General features: G+C 51.7%; 9 protein-coding genes across 9 annotated transcripts; 5 read left to right on the top strand and 4 right to left on the bottom strand.

The window, feature by feature from the left end:
- Positions 1–50: 50 nt before the first annotated feature.
- On the bottom strand, positions 51–667 carry JCM6883_006666 (DUF952 domain-containing protein; the record flags this gene model as incomplete). Its single annotated transcript, XM_076629687.1, has 3 exons — positions 51–341; positions 425–488; positions 549–667. 3 exons carry the CDS (start codon positions 665–667, stop codon positions 51–53), a joined length of 474 nt encoding a protein of 157 aa, XP_076490314.1.
- A 214-nt stretch (positions 668–881) lies between these two features.
- On the top strand, positions 882–6,986 carry JCM6883_006667 (uncharacterized protein; the record flags this gene model as incomplete). Its single annotated transcript, XM_076629688.1, has 5 exons — positions 882–2,355; positions 2,415–3,359; positions 3,425–6,581; positions 6,652–6,780; positions 6,842–6,986. The coding sequence occupies 5 exons, from the start codon at positions 882–884 to the stop codon at positions 6,984–6,986; spliced, it is 5,850 nt and encodes a 1,949-aa protein (XP_076490315.1).
- Positions 6,987–7,251: 265 nt separating this feature from the next.
- Positions 7,252–8,319, bottom strand: JCM6883_006668 (uracil phosphoribosyltransferase; the record flags this gene model as incomplete). The annotated part of the gene is made up of 5 exons (XM_076629689.1): positions 7,252–7,449; positions 7,521–7,615; positions 7,707–7,793; positions 7,875–7,968; positions 8,158–8,319. 5 exons carry the CDS (start codon positions 8,317–8,319, stop codon positions 7,252–7,254), a joined length of 636 nt encoding a protein of 211 aa, XP_076490316.1.
- A 789-nt stretch (positions 8,320–9,108) lies between these two features.
- Positions 9,109–10,365, bottom strand: JCM6883_006669 (uncharacterized protein; the record flags this gene model as incomplete). The annotated part of the gene is made up of 1 exon (XM_076629690.1): positions 9,109–10,365. One exon carries the CDS (start codon positions 10,363–10,365, stop codon positions 9,109–9,111), a length of 1,257 nt encoding a protein of 418 aa, XP_076490317.1.
- Positions 10,366–12,536: 2,171 nt separating this feature from the next.
- On the bottom strand, positions 12,537–14,051 carry JCM6883_006670 (uncharacterized protein; the record flags this gene model as incomplete). Its single annotated transcript, XM_076629691.1, has 2 exons — positions 12,537–13,769; positions 13,839–14,051. 2 exons carry the CDS (start codon positions 14,049–14,051, stop codon positions 12,537–12,539), a joined length of 1,446 nt encoding a protein of 481 aa, XP_076490318.1.
- A 353-nt stretch (positions 14,052–14,404) lies between these two features.
- JCM6883_006671 (uncharacterized protein) lies at positions 14,405–15,190 on the top strand (the record flags this gene model as incomplete). The annotated part of the gene is made up of 1 exon (XM_076629692.1): positions 14,405–15,190. One exon carries the CDS (start codon positions 14,405–14,407, stop codon positions 15,188–15,190), a length of 786 nt encoding a protein of 261 aa, XP_076490319.1.
- Positions 15,191–15,753: 563 nt separating this feature from the next.
- On the top strand, positions 15,754–19,301 carry JCM6883_006672 (uncharacterized protein; the record flags this gene model as incomplete). The annotated part of the gene is made up of 4 exons (XM_076629693.1): positions 15,754–15,973; positions 16,223–16,429; positions 16,491–18,578; positions 18,643–19,301. The coding sequence occupies 4 exons, from the start codon at positions 15,754–15,756 to the stop codon at positions 19,299–19,301; spliced, it is 3,174 nt and encodes a 1,057-aa protein (XP_076490320.1).
- Positions 19,302–19,603: 302 nt separating this feature from the next.
- On the top strand, positions 19,604–23,241 carry JCM6883_006673 (uncharacterized protein; the record flags this gene model as incomplete). Its single annotated transcript, XM_076629694.1, has 10 exons — positions 19,604–20,632; positions 20,691–20,876; positions 20,942–21,131; positions 21,215–21,459; positions 21,523–21,692; positions 21,759–21,936; positions 22,002–22,217; positions 22,285–22,491; positions 22,562–22,855; positions 22,927–23,241. 10 exons carry the CDS (start codon positions 19,604–19,606, stop codon positions 23,239–23,241), a joined length of 3,030 nt encoding a protein of 1,009 aa, XP_076490321.1.
- Positions 23,242–23,726: 485 nt separating this feature from the next.
- Positions 23,727–25,682, top strand: JCM6883_006674 (uncharacterized protein; the record flags this gene model as incomplete). Its single annotated transcript, XM_076629695.1, has 2 exons — positions 23,727–23,733; positions 24,262–25,682. The coding sequence occupies 2 exons, from the start codon at positions 23,727–23,729 to the stop codon at positions 25,680–25,682; spliced, it is 1,428 nt and encodes a 475-aa protein (XP_076490322.1).
- Between the last annotated feature and the right edge of the window lie 84 nt (positions 25,683–25,766).

Raw genomic sequence — 25,766 nt, forward strand, 5'->3', positions numbered from 1 at the left:
TCTCTTTCTCTCTCAGAGAGTTCCCTCCTCCTTTCCTTTCCTCTTCTCGTCTATTCCAACCAACCCTTCTTCTCCAATTCCTCCAGACCCCCTTCCCATCCTTTCTCCCCTTCTTCACCCTTCCTCACCTCCTCAACACTTTCTACATACTCCCCTTCGAGAGTCCTATACAAATGCGGATAAACCTCCCCTTGACTCCCTCCAGCTTCCCATTTCACGATTTTGAATCCAATCAATCGAGCGTAATCGATTTTGAGCAACATGACGGATTCTTCCGAAGAGAAGAAACGGGAGAGGACTTGATGGATTTGTGGAGCGGTCGAGAGGTGGATGAAGCCGTCCTGGAGAAAGGGAGAGAGAAAGAGTGAGTGAGTTTCGAAGGCGGTGCAGAAGAGAGAGAGGAGGGAGTGACGTGGGAACTCACTTTTGCGTCGAGTTCACTCAGGACGAACTCGTGGGATGCTGGGATTGGGATTGGGAAGACATAGCTACGCGAGAGAACTTTATGTCAGCTGAGTCAGAGAGCTAAGGAGAGAGAGAGCAAGTACCGAGGATTTGAAGCGGCGGTTGGAACGATCTTGTAGACGTAGGAAGGAGGGTTCGAGGCGGAGTATGGACCGGCCGAAGTGCGAGAAGCAGTATGAGCACCGAAGAGTCGTCGTAACATGTTGTGAAGATGAGATGACGAACGGAGAGAGGAGAAACGACGGAGTCTCTGCTCTTGACCTCTCACTTCTACCGTCCTAATCAACCACTGAATCGTACAGAACGCAGCAAAGCAACCAGCGCGCCCGATCAGTCGCCGTCCTCAAGTCTCAAACGGTTGAATCACCAAGAGTCTCCGAATCCCACTCTCATCTCATCCTCATCTTTCAACGACAATGACGAGCTTCCCCGACCTGAACTCTACACTCCAACTACCTCCGAGTGCGATCCCGGAGCTCTTATCAAGCTTAGCAGTCCCCTCTCGTTACTCTCTCCGCCATCCGACGACTCTCACTCGGATCTATGTCGCGCTCAACTCGTTCGCCCTAACCCCTGCAACTCGAGATCCGACTCTATTCGACCTCCCTCCTGATCCTCTGCGTCTCTCCTCCCCGAACGATCCCTCTTCCGCTCCAATTCCTCTCTCCGTGATTCAATCCTCCACCTCCTCTTCGTCTCCTACATCCTCCTCTGCTCTCCCTTCCCGCGGTCGACCCATCTGTGGCCACGTATTCAAGCCCGGTGAATCCGTCTACCGTTGTCGAACGTGTGGACTCGATCCCACCTGCGTGTTATGTTCGACCTGTTTCCACGCTTCACCGGAACACCGTCAGTTGGGACACGACGTGACGGTTAGTGTTCATAGTGGAGTTGGAGCGGGGTGTTGCGATTGTGGAGATGAAGAGGCTTGGAAAGAGGGAAGACAGAGGGATTGTAAATTACATGGAGTGAACGCAAAAATGACGATGGGGACGGGAATGGGGAGTGGGAAGGGGAAGGAAAAACAGACGGATGAAGAAAGGGAGAGAGAGGAATCGAAGGAGGAAGTAAAGAGGGACGTGAAGGAATTGGTTAGGGCAGTGTTTGAGTGGAGTTTGGAACAGTTTGAGAAAAGTCCGAGGGATGTAATCGCCCCGAAATCTATCAGAGATTTCGCGAAACTGTCAGGAGGTGGAGGAGGATCATCCGTGCCTACGACACAACCGATGGAAGGAAGAGAGGAGGAGGAGGAAGAACAAGCGACTCCGACGAGTTGGCAACATTTAGTTGGAGCACCTCGACTTCAATCCGCTTCGATTCCGACTCTCTCAAACCCTTGGGTTACTACTCCCTCGACAAACTCGACGGATTCTCTACCAGAACAAGAACAACTCTCTCGGGGACCGTTCGCCGTGATTCTCTGGAACGACGAAAAACATTCTTTCCCTCAAGTGATCGAAATCGTTTCCCGTTCGATCGGCTGTTCCCGCTCAGCCTCCTCTCAAGTCGCTCAAAGAGTCGATACGGTCGGAAGGGACGTGATTCTCATTACTCCAACAGCGGAAGAAGCACTCCGAGTTAGCAAGACGATCAATAGTATCGATCTCGGAATCGATGTCAGGGATGCGAAACAGGTTTTCGAGGAATGCGTAGCGGGAGAAGTGATCAAATGGATGAAGGATCTCATGAAAGTGAGAGTTGGAGGGGAAGAGAACGCGCTCAGTCAGGTCGTCGCGGAAGTGTGGACGGAGAGACAGAGCGAGGGAGATGAGAGTAGATTCATGAGATTGGCGAGGGTTGAGGAAAGGTTGTGGAAGGAAGTGAGGAAGAACGTGCAGGAGATCTGCGTTGGATTGATGAGCGTTAGTCCCGAAATCAAGGCTCAATTGAGTCAGTCTATTCTCTCACTATCACTCTGATTGCCTTACTGATCGTGACTACGAGCAAAGGTACTCAATACGCAACGATTTACCCTCACCTCTGCAACTCTTACCTCCTCACCGATCGAGAACCCGAAAACTCCCTCATTTTCCTCTCCGTTCAAATCTTTACCGTTCCCTCCATATGCTCGACCCTCGTTTCTCCTCCCTACGACTTCCTTTCGACTCTTCTCGATATTCTCTTTGCCTTCTTCACAGAGCAAACCGATCCTCCTCGACCTCCTCCGCTCCCTTCCCCTCTCGACGATGACGAAGCTTCTCGACTTCTCGCCGCCTCTCGTCCGAAACCTCGTCGATTGATCCTACCTCCGAATCCGACCGTTCGTTGGATCGATCCCGAATCAGGTCCCTCCTTCAAGCAAAAACGCTACTTCCAACTCTTCTCCGACCTGAACCACCTCATCTCTTCCCCCTCCGTTCAACAGTTGATCGTCTCGACTCCCTCCCTCCTCGAGAAACTCGCCTCATTCCTCAGTCTATTCGAAGGGATGAACCCGGTCGTTCGAGCTGTCGGAACTCACGTCGAATACGAAAGTGATTCGTGGGTTTCCGCGTTCAACGTGACGATTCAATTGGGGAAACTTTGTAGAAGTTTTGGAACGGCGTATCGAACGAAGGCGAACGGGATGGAATTGGCGAAAGGGTTGTCGAGTTTGATCGCGAAGATGAGTAACGAAGTTACGACGAACGGTAGTGTCAAGTCGTCTCATGCGATCAAACTAGGAGGAGGAGGAACGGGGAACGCGTACAATTCGATCGAATTCAATGTCGCAAAGGAGAAGAATAGTTTTCATCATCCGTTGACTTGGTTGTGGGCGGAAATGGCGAAGAATGTAGAGTTGCTCGATAAAGGGGAGTTGAGCAAGTTGGGGTTGGAAGGTGGTTTGAGTGAGTTGGCGGGAGGTCAGAAAGGGAGAATGTTTTTCTTGGCCGTGATGGAACAACCTTTGCGAGGTGAGCCTCATTTCCAACCGTCCCCCTTTTACGCTTTCCGAGACTGATCAATCATCGCCGCTCAGTCATCGTTCTCGTTGCTCAAGTTCGAGCCGGTTTGTGGGTACGAAACGGATTCGGAGTACGAGCTCAACAACTCCACTACAAGGAGTATTCGCTTCGAGAAAACACTTACGATCAAGATCTCTTCTTCCTTCAAAACGCTCTCGTCATACTCGACCCGTCTCAAGTGTTCGCATCGATCATGGACCGCTTCGACCTCAAGTCGTGGTTAATCGAAGGGAAAGATCAACATGAAGTATTTGAACCGATTCAGGCGATGGCGATGACGGAAGAACTTCTTTCCCTTTTGATCTCACTCCTTTCCGATCCGACATATACGAAACCTCTCTCCGACTCGGAAGCCCTCGAAAGGGAGCTCGTTCATTACCTCGCGCTCGGTCCCTGCGTCTATTCGGATCTCCTGAGGAGGATCTCGGAACGATTTGGAGACGACCCCTCGATGGATCAAATCTTGGCTCGAATTGCTAACTTCAAGCCTCCGACTGGTACGAACGATCAAGGTTCCTATTCACTTCGAGACAAATTCTACGATGCCGTCGATCCATACTTTTCGAGATTCACCCGAAATCAACGAGAAGAAGTCGATAAGATCGTTTGTGACCACTTCAAGAAACGTTCCTCGACTCCTTCTACATCCGAACCTGTTATCGTTCCGACCCCGCTCCGGATCGAGAAAGGACCTTTCGTCGACCTCGCCCGATCTTTCACCTCTCCCGTTCTCTTCCAACTCATCTTCTTCTCCCTCAAACACGGTCGAAGTCGAGGTGAACTATTCTCCGAAGTCGTCGTCGATCAAGCGTTGCATCTCTCGATGATGGCGTTGTCTCATCCGACGAGTCAAGAAGCTTTCGTCGAATTCGCGAGAAGGGACGCTCCGGTCGAACCTGATCTCGGTGGTGAATCGACGAGGGAGGACGAGGAACGAGAAGCCGATGAATACGTACCGAAGTCGGCGGTCGAAGAGGACGAATCGACATTCGTTCGATTGCTCGTCAAGATTGAAGAAGACGAGAGGATGAAAGCGGTCAAACACAAAGCGAGCTGGTTGTTGGATCGACTCGAGGAAACGCTAGGTGGAGAGGTGGGACAATGGAGGAACCGGTCGATGGTCAGTCAGGAAGAGGAACTGAAGAGGAAGACGGAAGAAAAGAGATTGGCGGCGAAGAAACGTCAAGAAGCGATCATGCAACAATTCGCGAAAGCTCAATCGGCCTTTCTCGAGAGCGTCGAAGACGAAGAGGATGAGGACGACGAGTACGAAGATGCGGGATACGGCAATGAAGACGACGACGAGATCAGGATGGGAGAGGATGAAGAGACTCCGCCGAAACCCAGAGTCGATTTTGGAACGTGCATCGTTTGTCAAGATGAACTCGAAGAATCGAAACCGTTTGGGATCCTGGGACTCGTTCAAGGGAGCAACTTGATTCGACTAACTCCGACCGGTGACGACAACTTGGCGTTCCAGCAAGAGATCCTCTCGACTCCGACAAGTCTCGATCAGGACGCCTCCTCTCTCCGCCCGTTCGGTATCGCCTCTGAGAAAGTTCGAGTTCATTCCTTCGACGAGTCTGGAGATGGAATCGCTCGAGGTTTCCCTCAGAGTCAAAAATCCGGATTCCACGCTTCCTCTTGCGGACACCTCATGCATCTCACGTGCTTCAAGACTTACTGTGGATCCCTCTCTGCTCGTCATCGACAACAACCGACAAGGTGTCACCCGGAAACGATCGAGAGACAAGAATTCGTTTGTCCTCTCTGCAAAAGTCTCGGAAACGTCCTCCTCCCGGCCGCTCCCGACGCTCCCTCCTTCTTACCTTATTCGGGTCCCTTCGATTCTCGATCTCTTACCGAATGGTCGGATGCGTCACCCAATTTCATTCTCACCGCTAATCCGAGCAATATTCAGATCGTGGACCTACTCGCTCAAGCAAACGAACTCCAGCTCGTCAACGATCTCGATCAATCGGTACTGTTCAAACCTTGGAAGATCTCGCTCGCCCTCCCGACGATTCTTCAGTCTCGATTCGGCGATGGAGAAGGGTTAATGATCGCTCGACTCCTTCAAGTTATCACGGCCCTCAAGAGCGAGATCGGATCACCGAATGGAGGAGGACCGATCACGATCACTCAAGATCTTCTCGGGTACACCCTCGCCTCGATGGAGGTCGCTTCGAGAGGATCTTCGGAACCAGCGTGGAAAATCGGGGATGCGAACCTCAAACTCGTTCAGAGTATCTTCTCGACGATGCAACACATCATTGAAGTTACGTCACCGTCACCGGAGGTCACCGCGGTCGCGATCCGACAACGACTCGGAGGATACTTCGCTCGCGGGACGAGATTCGAAAACGCCGAATTTACTCGATTCGATCCTCTCGGTTCAGTCATCGAAGCGGCCGCCTGTACTCCCTCGATGTTCTATCAGGTCGTCGCCGTGTCGTTCTACAACTTCCTCGCTCAATCCTACCTCGGCGTCTTCCGATTCTTCCATCAATCTTCGAATTTCGCAGAATGGAAAGGTGAACACGATTCGGACGAAGCGCGACTTTATTCATCGCTCGTTGGAATACGGAATTCCGTTTCGTCTCCCGCGTTGTTCAATCCCGGAACTCCCTCTTTCGATCTCACTCTCGGCAAGCATCTCTACTCGCAAGCGTTGCCCTTCCTTCGTCGAGTTTCGATCGTAGCTCGAGTCGCTTTCGGAGAACCGTCGAACACCTCAGGAGGTCAAGGTACCGAACTCGAACGACTCTTCGAACTCCTTCGAATTCCTCATCCTTCGTCCGTCCTTCGAATGAACGACTTTTCTGTATCCGACGACCCGACCGTTAACTTCATCCGTGCTCACCTCACCGAATGCTATCTGTCAGCAACCTATCTCCAAGGATTCGACGTCGTCTCGACCGTCGACAGGTTTATCAACTCTTCCGTCCCTGACCTCGAGCATCCGACGATCTACGAACTCCTCGGACTTCCTCACCACCTCGACACTCTCATCACTTCAGCTCTCGAAAGACAATGTACTCGATGCGATCAAACTCCAGAAAATCCGGCGATTTGTCTGTTCTGTGGAGAATTGGTCTGTTGTCAGAGTTTCTGTTGCATGGCAGGAGAGGAGGAGGCTCAACATGGTGAATGTAACGAACACATGTGGACGTGAGTTCTCGCCCGTCCTCTTTTCTCTGTCTCCTGATCGACTCAAGTCTGACGATTTCGATTGTTTCAGTTGCGGAGGATCGATCGGAATTTACTTTTTGGTCAAACGAAACGTCCTACTCTTCCTCCATACCGACAAGGGGACTTTTACGCATCCTCCCTACCTCGATTCTCACGGAGAAGTCGATAATGGTCGAACGTGAGTTCCGTCTCTTCATCGAGAACGAGGACGTGCGCTCATGTCTCCCTTGTTTGAGTAGTCGCTCCCGATCGGTCTTCCCGCAATTCTTGCATCAAGGACGCTACGACGAAGTGCGAAAAGCTTGGTTGAACCAAGGTGTTCCAACCCTCGTCGCGAGAAAGCTGGAAGCGACGACGGATCATGGAGGATGGTCCACGATGTAACGTCGACGGGATGGAGGTAGAATCGTAGAGGGAAGCGGCCTGAGTATAGGCTTGATGAAGGTTCTGTTCTCGTTTTCGTTTTCTCTGTTGTTTGAGTTTCCCATCTTTTAGCTAGCACGATACCAATCTTCGCATCTTTGCAACTCATATCCTGTTTCCTCTCAATTCCTCGATCATTCATCGTGCGCGAGAATGACTGTGTCAACCCTTGAGAATTTACATCTTGGACTAACTCTACGACATTCAAAACCAAGATTGGACCGCTCTATACGATAGTAGCAAACAACCTATCTCCCGAATCACCCAAACCAGGTACGACCAAACCCTTCTCGCTCAAAACCTCATCGATTCCTCCAACATAGATCTCGAGCCCAGGGTAAGCTTGCGAAACTTTCTCGAGTCCAGGTTTCGAGCCGAGAATCGATAGGAGCTTGATGTTCTCAATCTTGAGGCCCCAATCGAGCTGTATCGAAGGCGTAACTTGTCAGACTTCTGCCTCGTGATTGAGCATGGATCAGAAAGGGGGAAACGTACGAGCATCGAGATAGCAGCCATTGCGGTTCCTCCCGTTGCGACCAGAGGATCGAGGAGGTAAAGGGTGTCGACATTGGGAGTTGTAGGGAGCTTTTCTGAAAGGGGGGCGAAACACAGAAAGTGCGATGTCAGCTTCAGACAGCGAAACCTGAAGAGGAGCGAAATCGAGAATGTCGGGAGGCTCACGATAGTATTCGACAGGTTGCAGACTGACTGCTTCTCGGAACAGACCGAGGTAATGAACGGAAGCGGAGGGGAACAGGTCCAAAAGAGCTGTGAACGAGATCCCAAGTGTAGAGTTGAGCTCAGCTGTCTAGTTCACGAGTAATACTCTTTGCTAGGGATCTTGCTCACCTTCAGTCATACCGATTCCAGCTCTGAGAATGGGAGAAACTCCGATGCGATGAGCTAGTTCCTTGCCCGTATACGAAGCGATAGGTGATTCGAGCTAAAACGACATGGAAGTGATAGAGTCAGCTTCATCGTAGCTTGCACACGGGTCTCATCCGCTCTTTATGGTGCTATGCGAGCCCTTGAGGGAATAAAACGTGTTCACACCCCTCTATCCAGGGTTCCAGCTCTCAGAAACCGCCGAATGATAACTCTACGGGCTCGTAAGATCGATGAGAGTACTCACATTAGGTATGTCCTTAGTTTGCAAGTCCCTCGAGGCCTCAATCGCGAGTAAAGTCGAGATCTCTTTGATCAAACTCCTGAACCGACTCGAATGCGTTCGCTTGTCTCTCAGTTCCGATAGCTTGGTGGCTACGAGGGGATGCGATAGGAGGTTGACGCTCATGGTGGATTGGCTGTGAGTGGAAGGAGGAGGGAGTCGGATGACAGGTGGGGCCAAAGAAGAGGGAACGTTGCTTGTTGATGGGTTGCTGGATGTACGAGTCGTGCGTAAGCAAGTAGAGACGAGGTCGAGTGTAGTTGGATTGAAAGGAAGGAGATCGAGCGAGTTCAGGTCGCTCGCATTCGTGTTCACTTATCGTCGGCCGCGATTTTCGAACGGCTCGCCCGCTTGCTCTCTCTCTTCTTTGCGCACAGAGAGGAAGCTCGATAGACGTCTCGCTCTATCGAAGATAACAACGGCCGACGCGAAAAGGTAAGAGGAAGACCACAAGGTCCTAGCTTTTCCCATCTCTCCTTTTCTCTTTCATCGCAGCTCTTCTCTCGTTGAAGTCTACGCAGGGCTGAGGTTGCAAGAGGGCAAGTAACGGCCAACTTTCGGAATTTAACAAGGGATTGTACTGTGTCCTCCCAGTCGCCTGACCCTTGAACTGGGCAAGGTGTGAGCGCGGTGAACCGAATCGAGTAGAAAGTGACTTGACAATGCTTACCCGCCGGAGACCGAGCACGAGCAGTCATATCGTGGGAAAAGAAAGATTACGAGGAGGAAGAGAGAGGGAGAGAGACCGAAGACAGTCAAAACTGAAAAGCACGGATCGCCGAAGGTCTCCGGTCAAACTCCAAGGCGAACAGTGCGCAGACAGCAAACTTGAAGAGTGGGTCGAGACTCGCGGGTTAACCGTTACGTCACTCTCGAGTTCGACTGGTGAGCGACTGCTTACAGTTCTGTGTCGTACTAAAACTCCATTTCCATTGTGTCCTCGACTTCCATTCCTTCGAGACTATCGTCATCATTCGCTTCTATCCTTTCACTCTCTCTCCTAAACTCCTGAAACTCTTCCTCCTTCTTCCGTTCCCGTTCCTCCCTACGAAGCCTCTCAACTTGAGTCTCCTCCGGCTTTCCATTCCCCGTCGGATCCAATAGATTCGGAGGAGGTTGATACAAGATCAAGGCTCCATCTTCTTTCTTGCGTTTGTCGAGGATGCGGGAAGGCGTTGCTAACCCCGACGCAACGAGAGAGTTCAATCGGAATCGTTCTGCTTCCTCCTCCTCTTTCTCCTTCTTTCGTCGCGCGGCTTGTTCCGGCGAGTCGTCGTCGTCGTCTGAGAGGGAAGCGACGTAGATTCGGTAAGGGTCGAGGTCCCAACTAGATTGACCATTCGGACTCATTTCAATTTCGTGTTCGATGGGTGCGGGTGCTGGATGAGAGACTGGTTTGTCGAGGCAGGGATTCATCAAAGTTTGAGTAGGGGGAAAGGAAGAAAGGATTGGGGGGTTCGTGTTGACATGAAGAGGGGAAAAAGTTGGAGGAGAGATCGAAGAATGTTGAGGGAGGAAATCTGGAGAGGTGGGAGGTACGGCGGGGAAAGAAAGATATGTTGGCGAAGTGACCGGCGAAGAGAGGAAACCTCTCGAGGTAGAAGCAGAAGGGGGAGAAGTCGAGGTGGGGAAGAATGGAGTCGAAGTCGAATTGGAAGGGATCGGGGCGTAGTTGAGCGACAGTCGACCGAACGCCTCGTGATCTGGTGCGACTCTCCGTCGTTTCGACTTTGATGGTCGATCCTCCTCGATGACCTCGGCAGCGAGAGATGGCTGAACTCGAGAAGACTCGACGGAAGAAGCGATCCCACTACGGCCGACGGGTGAAGTTGCGAGAGTTTCTGCCTGAGGTACTTCCTGAATGATCTCGAGGAGTCCACCACTACCGTTTCTCCCCCTCGTAAGCGGGATCCCTATAACTACCCCACTAGCTGACGTCGATCCGATTGAGGAAGATTCGATTGGAGTCGCACTCCCCGTATATAGCGCAGGCGATAACGGACCTTGAGGACTGTTATTCGGCGGTGGAGGTAGTGTCGAACGCGCGCGTTTGAGTCGTGGACGAGGGAGGGAGTCCCAAGATGAGGGAGAAGAGTGGAAGGAAGCCGTAGAAGAAGGAGGGAAGAAGGAAGGTTGCTGATAGGCTGATGTCTGTGAAGGTATGGAGTCCATCTGAGGGTGTCTTGGAGGCAAGGAGAGATGCGGGACTGGGAAAGAGAGGGAAAACATTCGCGGAAATTTCGAGAACAAGTTCTGTCTCACCACTCATCGCTGCTCTCGAACGAATGCTCGGCAACCATAGCACGCACCTGCATATGCAGCTGTATCTACTATCCTCGGTCGAAGAAACCCACCACTCGTGAAATCGCCTCTGCTTCTTTCGATTTTGATGAAGACGCTTACCGCTCTCTACAACCCTCGCAAGCACTCGAGCCACTCCTCAATCATAGCTGAGGCTTCTCAACACCTCTTCTTGAAGTCTGCGTTCTTCTCGTGTCGATTACGCCTCTTCCGACCCTATCAACTCTCTTTCCCGCTCCTTCCGCCTTCTGACGATCCCAAGGAAGAAGGGACAACAGGCGGAAATGATTACTATTCGAATAAACTTAGACTCGGAACCGAGACAGCGCTCACGAGTAGGGCTCGGAATCTGATCGACAACAAAATCCTTGAATGATCCGATTCTTCAGCTGTAATCCTTGAAAGGAGGGGCGGAGCTTAGAAGCTAGAACCGAAGGTCTAGTCATCGACCTCGTTTTCCTTCCTCAGTCGGTGTCTTTACGGCCGAGAAACCTCCATCTTTCGATTGCTCTTTCAAACCTGGCTTCTTGCAACCTCAATCCCTTTCCCCTCATGCATCGATCCCCTACAACAATCACCTCGTTAGACTTGAGCTCGGTAGAATGCAGTCAGGGACCTCGAGGAAGTAAGGGAATCATGTCTGTTAAGGTTGTATCCTTGAGCTCTTCTTGCAATGAATGCAGTTTGATTGCCTCGCCTCGATTGAGAGGACTCCCCAGGCCTCAAGCCTACTATGCTCGAGAAGCTGGCTCGTCGAGTCAACACCGAAAGCAGGATGCTAAGATGACAGCGGACTGTCAAGAAAGGAAAAAAGATTGCAACTGGAGGTCGAGGGAAAATCAAAGTATTCCAAGCAGAACAAGATAACGACGTTTCAAGACCTGTGGGGTCTTATCGAGGGCCAGGTACGAATCGAGGGTCATGCGAACCAGGACGAGGGCTCGTCGAGAGGATTTGTCGCGAGAAAGCCGAACTGCGACGACGGGTTTTGCCCTTCCAGTTGATCGACATGTTGAGGGTTCTCTAACATTGCTTAAGGCCTTCAGGAACTTCGATGAATCGGCAGCATGCTGTGAAAGGCAGATTTGAAGTCATCTAGACGGGACGAGTCGTGGAGAGACAACAAGATACTCACAATCTGCGACCGTAATGCATTCGCTAGAGAAATTAGCACTGTAAGTCTCTTATTCGAGAAGAGGGAATCAAACTCACAGTGACCTCAAAAAGATTCTTCTTGCGAATTACGACACGCTTCCTCCAGCCTATTTTTGGTCTCTCGTAGAAGCCGGTCGATGTCCTACTCATACGAGGTCTACGCTGTGACGAGACCGATACGTCTCGCCGAGCAGGCTAAGGATGCGCACCTCTTTGAATTCGTCTTCTTCGGGACGCAGGACCGATTGCCAGGCTGGGTTGACTGCGATGCTGCGGTAGTGAATCAGGATCTCCTCATAGTCGAGAAAAGCAGGTCTGCCCGCAACTGAGAGAGGTTCAAGGAATCACACGTTGAAAAGTCAGCGAATCCGTCATTGTAGAAGGGGGAAAGTGCGCAAGCTCACTGATTTCCTTCACGACTACGTTGGCTGCTTTCATCCTGAGGTCTTTGAGAGAATGCTTTATCTCCTGAATTGTATCAGGATAAGGACGCCGGTCAGCGTCTGGGAGCGAATCGGGGGTCAAAAGAGTGAACTCTGCTTACCTTCCGAAGGATGAGCGGTATCAGCCATAATGTATCGCGAAAGGCGCAGAGGAGAAGGAAAGGCGAGAATGAGAGCGATCACGACCGAATCGCACAAAGCGTCAGAGCGCTCAAGCCCAGGTTTCCGAAGCGAGCGGAGCGTACGAAGCAGAAGCCAGACAGTGGGAACGAAGTAGCGAGTCTCTTCTCGAGGCCACTGCTCACAGTTTGACAAATCAAGGATCCGATTTCCATCTTCCAGTGTCCAAGTCCTTCGCCTTCGATCGCCTTTTTCTCCCGCTTGAAACCGATGTCTCCGTTTTACCAACTAACTTCCTCCCACTCGCTTCTCTTCCAACTCTCTTCAGTCTTCCTTGTCCTTTTTCAACTCGTTTACTCCTCTCAACTGCTGCCGGGGATCTTTCAGTCCGACCCGGTCGTCTGCTATCGTCAAGGTTTTCGCTTCTTCTTTCGCCCAATCTGCTGATTCGTCGATTGCCATTTTGAGCGCCTTAGTCACAACGTCCGTGTCGTCTTCTGGCGTGGAAGAGTGTAGCTGAGAGTTCGATTCAACGAGGGAAGCTTCGAAAGCTGCGTTATCCCAGTCGAAGTTGATGCCGAAGAGGTGGTTCGCGAATTCGACCTTGCCGATACCTACTGGATGATGAAGGTAACAGGACGTCCTAGGAATTCCCGCCGTATCGAGAGAAGCGGCGAACGAGTCGAGATGGGGCCAACGGTCGTCTGCCTCCGAGAATGGGATCAAGGCGTTCGCTGCGTTGATCTGAACGTCTAGACGGATTAGGTTCGAAGTTGAAAGATAATTGAGGATGGCTTCGGAGACGAAGAGAGAGTTCAGGTTTGCGATGTCGAGGTATTTTAACTCGGCGAGCTTAACGGGAAGGAAGTGAGAGGTAAGGTCGAGATCGTCCCCTGAGAGACCGAGATACTCAAGAGACCCGAATAGATTGGCGAAGGAGAGTAAAGAGCAATCGAGATCGACGTTCTTGTAGTTGAGTTCGAGCGAGCGAAGGGTTGCCGCCGACGCGAAGGTGAGGGACAACGTATGATCGTGAACGAGAGGCGTTTCGAAAGCGTAGCTATTGTGACGAGTTGTCGTCAGTTTGAGGGTCTCGAGGGAGGTGCACTGCGAGAGTTGCCGAGCGAATTTGCTGTCAGAAGTTTCGAGAAGTGGAATTCGACACATCGGTCCCGTTTCGACCCTGAGTGATCGAAGTGTGTGTCGATTTGCGAAGATGATCGGACGATACTTCCAACCCGATTCCACATGAACGTCAAACCCAGTGGCTCTGTCCTTGGCGAATTTCTCAAACTCGTTCGAAATCAATCGCACATGCGATCCCATCGCTGAATCGCCGTAAAGAGAGCTACTAGCCGACTTGTCGAGAACGGTGCGGTGGCGAGTAGAGACGGTCCGGATGTTCGGAAGAAGAGGCAGAATGTAGAAGACGAGGGTTGCGAGATTTTCGCGAGGCTCATTGTTTCCGATGACGAGTGTCGTGATCGCATTACCGAGGGTTGTACCTCTGATCGAGCCATCGAAGATCGGTCCTTTTGCTTTCGAAGAACGCAAGGTCTAGAAAAACGAGAGATGAAGCGATCAGATTGCGTTTCCGCGTTACTTTCGAAGAGCATGGTCACTCACCGAGAAGAGCACCTCAACTGTCAACAATCTCCATTCCTTGTTGACCAACGACAAAGCGTGAATGGATCTGCCTCTCTTCTCGAGCTCAGCTTTCTGCGTCTTGTTCCCTCCTTTCGCGCTCACTCGATGTCGGTGTTGATAGTTCAAGTCGCTCTGATGCGCATGCTTGACCACGATCCGCTTGAGTTCGACTGGGAGTTTCGATAAGCTCATTCTCGACCTAGGGAAGAGGGGGAAAAGTCAGCCTCTTGCATTGCGGGTAAGACTCAGAGCGCCGTCAGCAGTCTTCCCCTCATGTGCTCCCATTCCCTACCAACGCGACTGAGGCCTTCCGCTTATAGCAGAGCTGCGTTGTTTGAACTTGTTGTTGAGAAACGAAAACTCACCGAACTCGTTCGCAATCCAGTTCTCGCTTGATTCGCTATGACTGAACTACTCTCTGTACAGTCCTACCCGACTTCGAGGCGATTCTGAGTGTGGTCGGTGATGAAGTGAAGAGAAAACAGTCAATTCATTTCGCGAGCCCTTCTACGTCTGCCAACCTCGCCTCTATTCCCGCTTTGACAATGGGCAAGCGCAAGAACACTCCTACAAAGCCGGTATCATCGACGACGGCATCCACAGCTCTTGTAGACGACGATCAGCAACAACCTCCGCTTTCATCTCCCACTTTCTCTACCGGCGACCCCGGCACCGAAACAGAGACAGAGGAAGACGATTCATCCATGGATACAGATGGACCTTCGACTGCGACCAATTCGGACAACGAACAAGCGGAAGAGGAGGAGAAAGATTCTCTCCCCCACAGCCACGAAACGGATCCAAATCGAGAGTCTCCTTCAACTCCTACGAGGTCGAGATCCCCCTCCTCCGCCCTCTCGAATCGCCTATCAACCGCCTCGATAGAATCTCCCGCGGGGGCGGAATCGAACGACCTTTTGTCTCCCCTCTCTTCGACAACGACGACGATTCCTTCTGCCGCCTCTCCCTCGACCTACGAAAATCCCAAACGTCCCTTCTCCCTGTCTTCTGAACCTGATACCCCGACTGTGCCGACCCCTTCCACTCCCTCACCGAAAAAGAAACCTTTAGCGTCTTCATCCTCTTTCTCCCCATCCGGAACCGGTCCCATCAGTCCCGGTCTCACGCAACAAGTATGGAGAAACTCGATGGGCCTACCACCTTCTCCTGTGACGAATCCAGCTTCAAACGGGAAACTCGTCGACGTAAACCTGTCCGAATCAACCTCATCGAATCTATCCCGAATCTCGACTCCGCTCGACTACACCCCCGATGAAGCATCAACATCGTCATCTACATCAAATGCTCTAACCATGAGGCCACATCTCTAGTTGGAAGCGATCGAAGTGGCATTCTCGCGAATGGACTCGACAAGGACAGAAGGAAAATCGACTCTCATTGGCTCTGCAGAATTCGGGAGACTGGACAAGTGTCGGTCCGGCGTTGGTTTTCTGGTGCAATTTCGTTTAAGAGAAAGGCAGACATGCAGCTTGAGAGGCAGAGAAACGAGTCGCCGCAGCTTTGACGTTGCGAAAACTTCAGCGTTGTAGTTCCTTCACAGCGTCAAGCGATTCCGATTCGTGTTCAAGACATTGCCCCACGTGGAATGATAAACAGGATGCGCACTGTCGATCGGAAATGAAACGACGAGCCTGAGTTCGGTCACGAAGCAATTCTGACGAAACTCGAGAGTTCGAGAACGGTTTCTCACTGCTCTGCCTCCTCCACGTTCGCGGGGTCTCCCTTCGCGCAACTCTACCAAACACTTTACGATAAACCCACCACCAACCAAGACAGAGGAAGTTCAGACGGGAAACGACAACCGCAAGCCTTCTCTCCTCTCCTTCCCTCCCTTCAAGTCCCTCTCCTAAGACACAGAGAGAGAGGGATCCAAATGTCTACCCATTCATCAGCGAATTCGACCTATACATCCCGTAGTACGACAAACTCGTTCGCTCAGTCTCTCGCCTCTCTCCGACAACCCTCGACGAATGGAGGAAGTAAACATCGACTCAAGCCCGCTAGCTCGATCACTAGGCAGGAGAACAGGCTAGGGATCACGACGGACTATGTGGATCTCAGTCTCCACAGCGCGGCGGCCAAGGGAAACGTCGGTAAGTTCCCAAAGATCAAAACACTTCCACTCTTCCCGATCTCGCCGTTCCGAGATGGAGATGGGTGGTATACAAACCGATTACAGAGGGCGCAGAATTGATTGAAGCAGGGGGTCACTGAAGATGGAACGGATCTCTCTCGGGTCTAGATTCACCGAACAACCTCGACCTCTCTCGAAGTGCTACACTCGATCTTATGACACATTCACAGAAGTGCGAGAATGATAACTGACGCTCTCTCGATTGCAGGTCTCGTTCAATACGCACTCTCGCATGGACAACCCGTTAATTCAGTCTTGAACGGAGTTCTCCCGCTGCACGCCGCCTCGAGTTCAGGGAACGAAACAGTGGTAAAGATGCTTATTGAAGCAGGGGCGGACGTGAACTCTCCTAGGCTGCCGAGACGGTACACGAATGAGAGAAGTAAAACTTCGGGATTAGCCGCAGGGACGCAAGGTTCGTCTCTCGTCTCTCCTTTTCGCCTGTTGACCTTCAGCGCTCATCTATCAACGTGTAGGCTCAACACCGCTTCACTTTGCTGCCGCTAATGGGCACGTTTCGATCATCAAGCTCCTCCTTTCTTACGGCGCGAACCCTCGAGCTGCAGAGAAACACGGTCTGACACCAGAAACGATCGCCCTTGAGCAAGGTTTCGTCGAAGCGGCCGACGTCCTACGGAGCTGGCAGCCAGTCCAGTCAGATCGAACAGAACGAGGAGGAGGATCCGACGATGCAGCCTCGATTCGTTCGAAAACTTCCCTTCATTCCCTCTCGAAGAAACGGCTACAAGCTCAAAGATCATTCGACGCGATCGCTACCAAGATTTCGCAACACGCAGCGCATCCTCATCTCCCCGGTTTACATTCTTCCGCCTCGATGGCTTCCCTCGCCTCTCTCGGTTCTTCTTCCGTCAGTCCGAACGCATCTTCGAGTCAGATCTCCCTCGGAGCCGCCATGGGACCTTCCGCTTCCTCTTCCATGTCTCCTATCCCGACTCCGAATCGTCGTTCTTCTCTCTCGCACCCTTCCCTCGGCCTCGCGAAAGAATCAGCTTCGAACCCTCGACGACCTTCACTACCAAGCGTATGGGAGAAAGCAGCTCATCCGAGGGCTACAATTCGTCAAGCTCTTGGAATGTCAAAGATCGGACAGAAGGAATCGGATCGAAGGGCCATGATCGAAGCGATGGCGAGTAGTCGGAGTAGTCTTGGAAGTGCGATTGGGGAAGAATGTGCACTCGCAGAAGAGGACGAGGATGAGCTCGAGGAGGAGGGTGATGGAAGGGAGGATGAAAAGGGAGAGAAGGAAGAGAGGAGGAGAAGTATGGAACTTCATCGGCCGCTGCGGATGGATTCGTTCACAAAGATCGACTCCGTACCCTCCTCGGCACCTCCGACTCAGTCCTCCTTCAACACTACCGATCTCAATTCCTTGACTTCGACCACTTCGACCCTCCGTCCCGATCGTTCTCCGACCTTGAGTCGAGCTCCTTCAGCTTCCAAGCATGAAATGTACCGACCACGGATGAGTAGTCAGCTGTCGATGGGATCGGAAGCGGATGGATCAGAGGAAAAGAAGGGCGAGAAGGAGAAAGAAGCAGGGTCAACCCTCGAAACGACCCCTTCAAGGCAACGATCAGTTTCAAATCCTCAACCCGAATCTCGGTCTCCACTCCTCCAACAGCTCCATCAAAACTTACTCGAGGATGCTGCGGCGACGGCGAGTCCTTTCCTCTACTCGGCTTCGAGCACGACTCCTTCCCCAGCGTCTTCTCGTCGACCTTCAACGGGAGCGACTGCTGGACTCGCCGACCACGAACTCAGCTCAGATGGTAGTAATACATCATCCCGCATCGCACGGCCTACTCCCGCCGACGTTCGCAAGGCATTCTCGGTTCAACATCAAAACGAAGGCCGGAACAGAGCAGATTCCCTCGCCTCGAACACATCTTCGTTCTCCGCTGCACCGTCATCGATCGTAACAGCTCCTCCTCCTCCTCCCGCACCAGTCTCTGCCGTTCAAGCCCGAGCCGAGGCAAATCGAAATCGTTCAGACTCGACCGCTTCCTCTCTCTCGACGAACTCCTTCCTCGGCGGTCAATCAAACTTTTCGTATGCCGGCACCGCAAGTACAGCACCGACGAGTGTCGCTCCGAGTAGTCCCGGCACTCGAGCCGAGCAGTTTAACATCCCGATCAAAACGAGGTTACCTAGCAATTTGGCTCCCCTTTACGAAACGAAACTCACTCACGCTTCCGAATCCTCGACAAGTGCGCCTTCGACACTCGGTGTAGGAGGAGGAGGAGCGAACACTAGCGACAAGGACACGTCCGTCGGAATCACTCGAGCTCAAGCTCGTTCTCGAGTTCAAAAAGCTGAACGAGAACTGCTTTCGTATCAACCTGGATCAGCATCTCGAGCCGCTTCAGACGCTTCTTCGGGAGCTCAAAGTAGTGCGAGTAGGATGAGCTTGAGGGATCAACTCGCACAATACGGAAAGAGTCTCGCGCTTGAGCGGGAGGTTTTGGCGAAGGAACAGAGGGAGGAACGGGAGAAAGAGGTTAATAGTGGATACCGAATCGAGACGATTAGTTCGAGTAACAAAGGTAAGCCTTCACTTTGCGCAAACCCTGTTTCAAGACGATTTACTAATTTCCCGCTGCGACGTAGCCCTAAACCCGTCCTCGCCCACTTCGAAGAGCTCTGCAGCCTCGACGCACTCGTCCTCTTCAGCTCTACCAGTTCCTACTTGGCGTGCAGTCCCGACCGTCGATCGACTCATGCCTCCTCCTGCTCACAACGGTCACGCTCGTCAATCGCCTTCTCCTTCCTCGACCCGACGACATCACCATCAACCGCATCGAGGAGAAACTCCGACAATCTTCGAAAATTCACCGCCTTCGACAAAGTCCTCGCCCGTGACCGTGACGAAACAGGAACCCGAAACATCATCTTCTCCTCTCGCCGCCCGTCGACCTTCAACACCGACCTCTCTCGCCGGCTCGACAGCATCTGGTGGAAACGGTGGAGCAGGAGGGACCGTTCTCGGTATTGGAATCGGAGGAGTTCATTTCGTCGAAGTTCCGAAAGACGCTTCACCTCATCACCGACACACTCACCATTCTTCTCACTCTCATTCTCACAACACTCGCAACTCGGAACGATCTCATTCAGACAAGGGAACGAGTGTCACGAGCGTTCGGGATCAGGTCGAAGAGGAGAGGAGGGAGCAAGAGAGGAGGGATGCGAGTATTCCGAAAGCTGTACTTACCGCGGCCGGGGGAGGAGGAGGGGGGAAGAAGAAAGGTATCAAAGGTTGGTTCAAATAAGCTCTCTTGTTGTCATTTTCTCTTGTGTTCATATCTTTGTTGTCGATAATCCGTGCTCGTTTGACGTATTTTGGAACTCTCGCCTCGTTGTTGTTCTCTGTCTCTCGGATCGTGCCCACGTCTCGAGTGAGCTTTGACAACTCAGGACCTACAGTACTGAGAAAGCTAATCGATGAAATCATCGCACGAGTCCCGAGCAGGCCGAGACCGAGAAATTATTTCGGAGTCCATTTTTTCCCGCTCACAACACTTCTTTCGACTTGAGCAACGCTTAGAGGGATTCATCTCTCACCACGAGGTCGATGGCACCGAGTGGCCTCTTCTCGATCGAACTTCCAGTCCTAGAATTCAGCTTCCAAACTCTTGAACTGATCAACTTTTCCAGCACCGCCGAACGACTCTTCCGAAGATCTCTCGAGGGAGGACGGACCTTTGATGCTCTCCAACTATTGTACAACGAAGAAACGGGAGGAATAGAGGGAACGAGTGAAGGACGAAAGGTCGAGGCGAGGGAAAGGCTTGTTCAGCTCGCGAATCAGAGTGAACAGCTGCCATGGGGACAGACCATTACGCTGGAGTACCATTCAGAATCAGGGGAAGGAGCTATAGCCGAGAAAGCCGAAGTTCTCGTTTCGTTGCGAAGAGCTGTCGACTCTTCCTCTTTCACCATCCTCTTCGTTCGCCCCATCGACACTTTCAAACCTCGACCCCTCTCACATACAATCCACCATCAGTCCTCGAGTGCCCTCTCGACCGCTTCTTGCGCCGAACCTCTCGGGAGCCCGAACTCGGAGGGAGGAGGAGGAAGAGGAAGCATTCGATCGAGTTCGTTCTCTTCTATCGATAGACGGACGAGACCTAGGACGGCGAAAGAACGAGAAAAGTTGCCATTGTCACCCGAAGTCGCGGCGAAGCTATCTCAGGCGACGGCGCGAGTATCGACGGACAACCCAATCCCGAGCTCGCCTCAACCTCAAGCGGCATGCCTTCGAGCTCAATCACCCGACAATTCTCGCACTCAATCGATCCATTCAGCAGCGACTCTTTCCCCTCCAGCAGTCGAACTCTCCGCCCCTCCGACTTCGTTCGTTCCTCCCGACGGTAGTTTACCGATTCAACCTCAGGCATTCGAAGCGATGCAATCACTTTGGGTCAACTCTCCTCTCTACCACTCGGGTCCGACACCACCTCTCGCCGCGAATATGGATCTAGAAGAAAAGCAAAACGCAAAGGAAGACCACGAAACACCTCCTCCTCCAGAGTCAGATTCGTGTGCTCGTATTCCTCGAGGCCTCAAAGACTTGACGGACTTGGTCGAAACTCAACCTCAAGTACGCTTCCTCGTGCCATTTTCTTGCGATCTCCTATCTGACCCATTTTCTCTCACAGGTCACTTTCTTAGCAGATCCGCAAGGTCAAGTCGAATGGTTGAACGATGCATGGTACCGCTACACGGGTTTCGATAATCGCTTTCATCCCAGTTTCGAACGATGGATGGCATGTTTCCACCCCGACGATCTACCGAACGCGTTAGAGATCTACTTGGGAGCCATGCAAACCGGAGAACCTTTCAAGGTCAGTCCCTTCCCTCGTCCTCCGTCTTGACAGTTCACTCATCGAATCGTTTATCGTTCTTGCAGTTCGATTATCGGATCAGACATCGAGACGGAAACATGAGATGGAACGTTTGTCACGGTCGACCGAAGAAAGACGCAGAAGGAAACGTTCTCGGATGGGTAGCGAGTATCTTTGATCAAGAAGATGTCGTGCAGGCTCGACACGACGCTTTGTTGACTCAAAAACGAATCAAGGCGGTTCTCGAGGCTTCCCGTCAGTTTTCCGTATTTCGCTCTCGTTCCGCTCTCCAGCTGTCACTCACTCGATAAATCAATCTCTCTTCCTGCTCTATCCAGAAACTCTCTTGATATCGGTCAACGCAAACCTCGAAATCGACTTCCAAGAAGGATCCTTGAGCCTCCCCGACATCCTGCCAACTCGAGTACAAAGCACATCGATTCATTGTCATCTTCAAGATCTTTTCCATTCGAATGAGCTCACTGAAGCGGCCCAGAAGATCATCGACGAGGAAGAGACGGAAGTCGGAATCGAAACTGAATTCGTCGGAGTTGATGGTCAAAAATCTTATGTTCGATTCAGAGTGAGTAGTTCTCGTTCCTCAGTGACGATCACACGAGTCACTAATCATCGAAACTTCTCCTAGCTTGTACCGATTCGAGGAGATCCAAGTATCCCTGCGACGAGTCCCGATTTTCAAACTGTGACTGGAGTGATCATCGTCGGAGTGAACGTAACTGAGGCGATCAAGATTGAGAAGGAATTGCAGAAATCGAGATTGGAGCAGGTTGAACTCGAATCGAGGGAGAAAGCAAAGTTTGTCCTCTGTCTCGTGCTCTCTCTCTCAGGATTCATGTCTGACCTTGATCAATGTCTCCTCAGAACCGATTTCCTCACGACGATGAGTCACGAACTTCGAACTCCTCTCACCCAGATCGAATTATTACTCGAGCTCGTGCTCGCCGACAAGAAGAAACCTCTCGATGCATCTCATCGTTCTTTACTCGAACAAGCTATCCGAAGTGGAGATGCTCTCCTCGAACTCATCGGTGCAGTCTTAGTATGTCTCCTTGGCGCCTCGCTTCTGACCCAGGAGCTTGCACTGACTTTGACTCGATTGCGTAGGACGTCCGAAAAGTCGAAGCTGGAGAACTCAAACTCGAACACCAACCTTTCCTCTTATCAGAAGTCATCGAAGACGCTCGATTGTTCTCAGTCACTTCGCAAGCGAAAGGATTGACGTTCGAGGAGGAGATCGGCGACTTTTATCAGGGAACGATTCTAGGAGATCGACTGCGATTGCGACAAGTCTTGACGAATGCTCTCTCGAACGCTGTCAAAGTGAGTTTCCGACTCGAGGTTCTCTCTGTTATCAGTCTTTTAACTCGCTTCTGTGTCGATTCTGCAGTTCACTTCGAAAGGAGGTATCGTGCTTCGAGTTCAACAAACGAGCGAAACCGATTCCCAACTGTGGTTGCAAGTTGACGTTGAAGATTCGGGAGTCGGGATCGAGAAGAGTGTCTTACCTGTTCTCTTCCAACCTTTCCGACAAGCTCACGCTGGTACGGCGAGGGAATTTGGAGGAACAGGTCTCGGTTTAGCCATTTCGAAAAAGGTGGGCATTCGTTTCCTCTCATCGGAAACGTCAAGAGAGACACTCTAATGAGAGGCGTTGATGTCGATAGCTCGTCGAATTAATGAACGGTCAAATCGAACTCATCTCGGAATACGGTCACGGTTCAACTTTCAGAATCTCGGTTCCCCTCACGAAAGCTCCTCTCGTCGATGTCAAAGACTGCGTTGGATCGAAACACGTCGTTCCAGCAACTTCGGCTTCGGAAGCGGTTGAAATCTTCAAGACGGACGAGGAGGTCAAGGAAGCGAGGAAGCGGAGAAAACCAGAAGAGGTGAGAGTGTTGCTGGCTGAAGATAACAAGTTGATCAGGGAGATCGTCTCGAGAACCCTCAGAGGGATGAAGGTAAAGCCGTCTTCTTTTGCACGCCTCCGAATCGTTGACTGACCTCTCTCTTCTCTCTCTTTTGTTGTCAGTTCCACGTCGACGCAGTGGAAGACGGCTTGTGTTGTCTCGACCAACTCGAGAAAGAAGATTATGACGTTGTCTTGATGGACGGTCAAATGCCTCGACTCGACGGCTACGAAGCGACTCGCTCGATTCGACAAAACCCAAAGAAACGCTCGACCCGAATCATCGCGCTCACGGCTTCGGCGATCTCGGGAGATAAAGAACGATGTCTCGCTTCAGGAATGGACGCGTACCTCGCGAAGCCGATTCGAGCAAACGATTTACAATTGGCGATTTTCGAACAAGTTGAAGTACTCGACGCCGCCGCCTTCAAAGCCTAGTCGAGGAACGAGGAGGAGCGCGTCGACGGCTTCGATAGGACCAGAGTCGGACTGTGTCAGTGACCAGAGTCGGCGGAGGAGTTTTCGCACGGTTTCAAGTTTTACATATCTTTCTCTCTCGCAAAACCCGGAAACAGTTGTATCGCATTGTATTCACTCTTACGCATTACCCTTGTATCCTTATTGGACAGCATCTTCTTCACTGTTTGTTGTAATTATCACACTTTTGGAATAGCAAAAAGCAACTCTGATTTTCGCTGCGAAAGCCGAACCTTTGAGTTTTCCTTCTTCATCACTAACTCCACCTCTCCGACCAGCCAAGTTCCCAACTCGAATAACCGGCTTCAGCAACTGCGTTGCTCTCGCCGCCCTCTCAGCAACTGAACTAGCGACCTGGGATTCTGCAACTTTGGATCGTCTCGAATAACAAACGAGTTCCACGACCGGCACCCTCTCCGTAGTTCCGCTAGTAGAAGGGAGGTAGCATGTCTGGTAAGTCTCTTGTCCTCTCTGCTGGTAACTTAGGCTCGCTGGACACTTGAGGGAGGAAGGAGCGGTGATTCGGGAAATGACTGCCTAGTTTCAAAGGAACACTGAACAATCGGAAGGAGGTAGATCTGGTGGGTACTGGGAGCTAGTTAGAGGGCTCATAGGGGCAAACAGGCAGTGGGAACAGTTGGATCGAACTCGATCACGATGGAGTAACCGATGATGTTTTTCGATCAAGGAGCGAGCTGGGTCATCTCTCGAGCAGCTAGCAAGGATCAAGGGTTCACAGGATGCACATCTACGGAGAGCTAGGAAGTGATATGGCAGACAAAACAGACGGAGGTTGATCGAGGGAAAAGTCTTGGATGCATCCGATTGAGGGAACCAAGGAAGAGCCCCTCTTTTCGCGCTCAAGGGAAGGGTGTCAATACTCTGCTGGAAATGGGGAACAAGGTTCAGATACGCTCAGGGTGAAAGGAGAATTTGTGCTGACTCGAAACTCGAATTTCACTTTTTTTTCCCTTTTTCCAGCTACAGAAAGCTCGGCGAGCGACACAGGACCTTTCATTCCTCCAGCAACTCAGATCGTACCTTCAATAGGACTCGACGGGAAACCCATTTCGACAGGAGGAGGATCGAGTGTAGATAACGGAGGAAACGAATTCCCGACGGCGGCGATCGTGATTATTTCAATCATTGGTGCTCTCGTCGCATTCTTCATCGCCTATAAATTGTACGTGTGGACGTATGGATACTGGCGACATCAACGAGACGACGAGGACGCTTTACCAGAAACGAGAGCGCTCGCAGGAGGAGGAGGAGGAGCAAGTTCACCCGGAGCGTTCGCTACTTTGCCGAGTCAGGCTAGTTTCGCACCTCCGATCGGAGCAGGTTCAATGGCAGGAAGGAGATCAGAGAGTGGATTTGGGTCGTATGGAAGATCGAGGCAAGCGAGTTGGGGAGGAGAAAGTTGGGGAGGATTTGGAGAAAAAGGAGATTTGTCCCCTTCGTACCCTTACGCGGGGACACCCGGACCTGGATCAGATATCAGTCGAGGTGGATCACCAACTTCCGACGCCGCTCGACTTACCCCAAGTCCATTTCCGAATTCTTCGACTCGAGGTTCTCTCGCTCCTTCTTTCCCTCGACGTTCCTACACTTCCGGTTCTCAACCTCTCCTCATTCACTCTCGAACCGCATCTTCTTTCTCTTCCGGTCAAATGTTAGCCTCGGGCAATCGAATCGCCGGAGCACCTCACAACCCTCATTCTCGAATCGAAGTAGTTCCTCCCGCCCCTCTCGCTCCTCCTCCAGGTGCGATCGTTCAGACGGACAAGACTACTCTCGATTTCGCTCCTTCAGTCGGAATCGGTCGAAACGACAATTCTGAAACAGCCGAAGAATGGCTAAATCTCGCGAATTCGTCTCATCATCAACAACAACAACAAGAAACGATCAATCCACGTTACGACGGCGGAAACCCTTATCAAAGCACCTCCCTGCCTTCTCCTCGACATCACGCGTTCCCTCCTTCTCCTCAATCCGGTTCAGCAGCGAGTTCTTCGTCTTCTTCTCGAGGAGGTCCCGGAATTCGAGGTAGACCTTCACTCCCTCATTTACGACCTTCCCCTGCTACCGCCGGTCCCGGTGGTTCAATCCCTTCAAACCTCAGTTCTCCCCGAGACCGATCCGCTTCGACTACCGGTTCGAGTAGTCGTCCTTCCCCGAATTCGAGCGAAGGGTCTCTCCAACATTCAAATCGAGCTCCTCCTCCGCCTCCTCCACACGTCAAGGTTCATTCAGCGACGAATTCGTTATCGATATCGGATGAGAGTCAAGGGGAAAGGAGTCCTTTAGATAAATTACAGAGGAGAATGGAGAGAGAAGCGAGGGGACTCAGTTTGCAGGGTCAAGCTTTCGATTCGACGACGACGACGACGAGGGAGCAATGAAAACAGGGGGCTTGAATACTTTGTGAGTCTCTTTGGCGCGATTCGATGCAGATTCGACAAATCGTTGACATCGCTCTCGCAGAA

This window comes from Sporobolomyces salmoneus, assembly GCF_050403485.1.
Source record: "Sporobolomyces salmoneus JCM6883 DNA, S_salmoneus_JCM6883_v1_ctg6, whole genome shotgun sequence".
Taxonomy (NCBI): Eukaryota; Fungi; Basidiomycota; class Microbotryomycetes; order Sporidiobolales; family Sporidiobolaceae; genus Sporobolomyces; species Sporobolomyces salmoneus.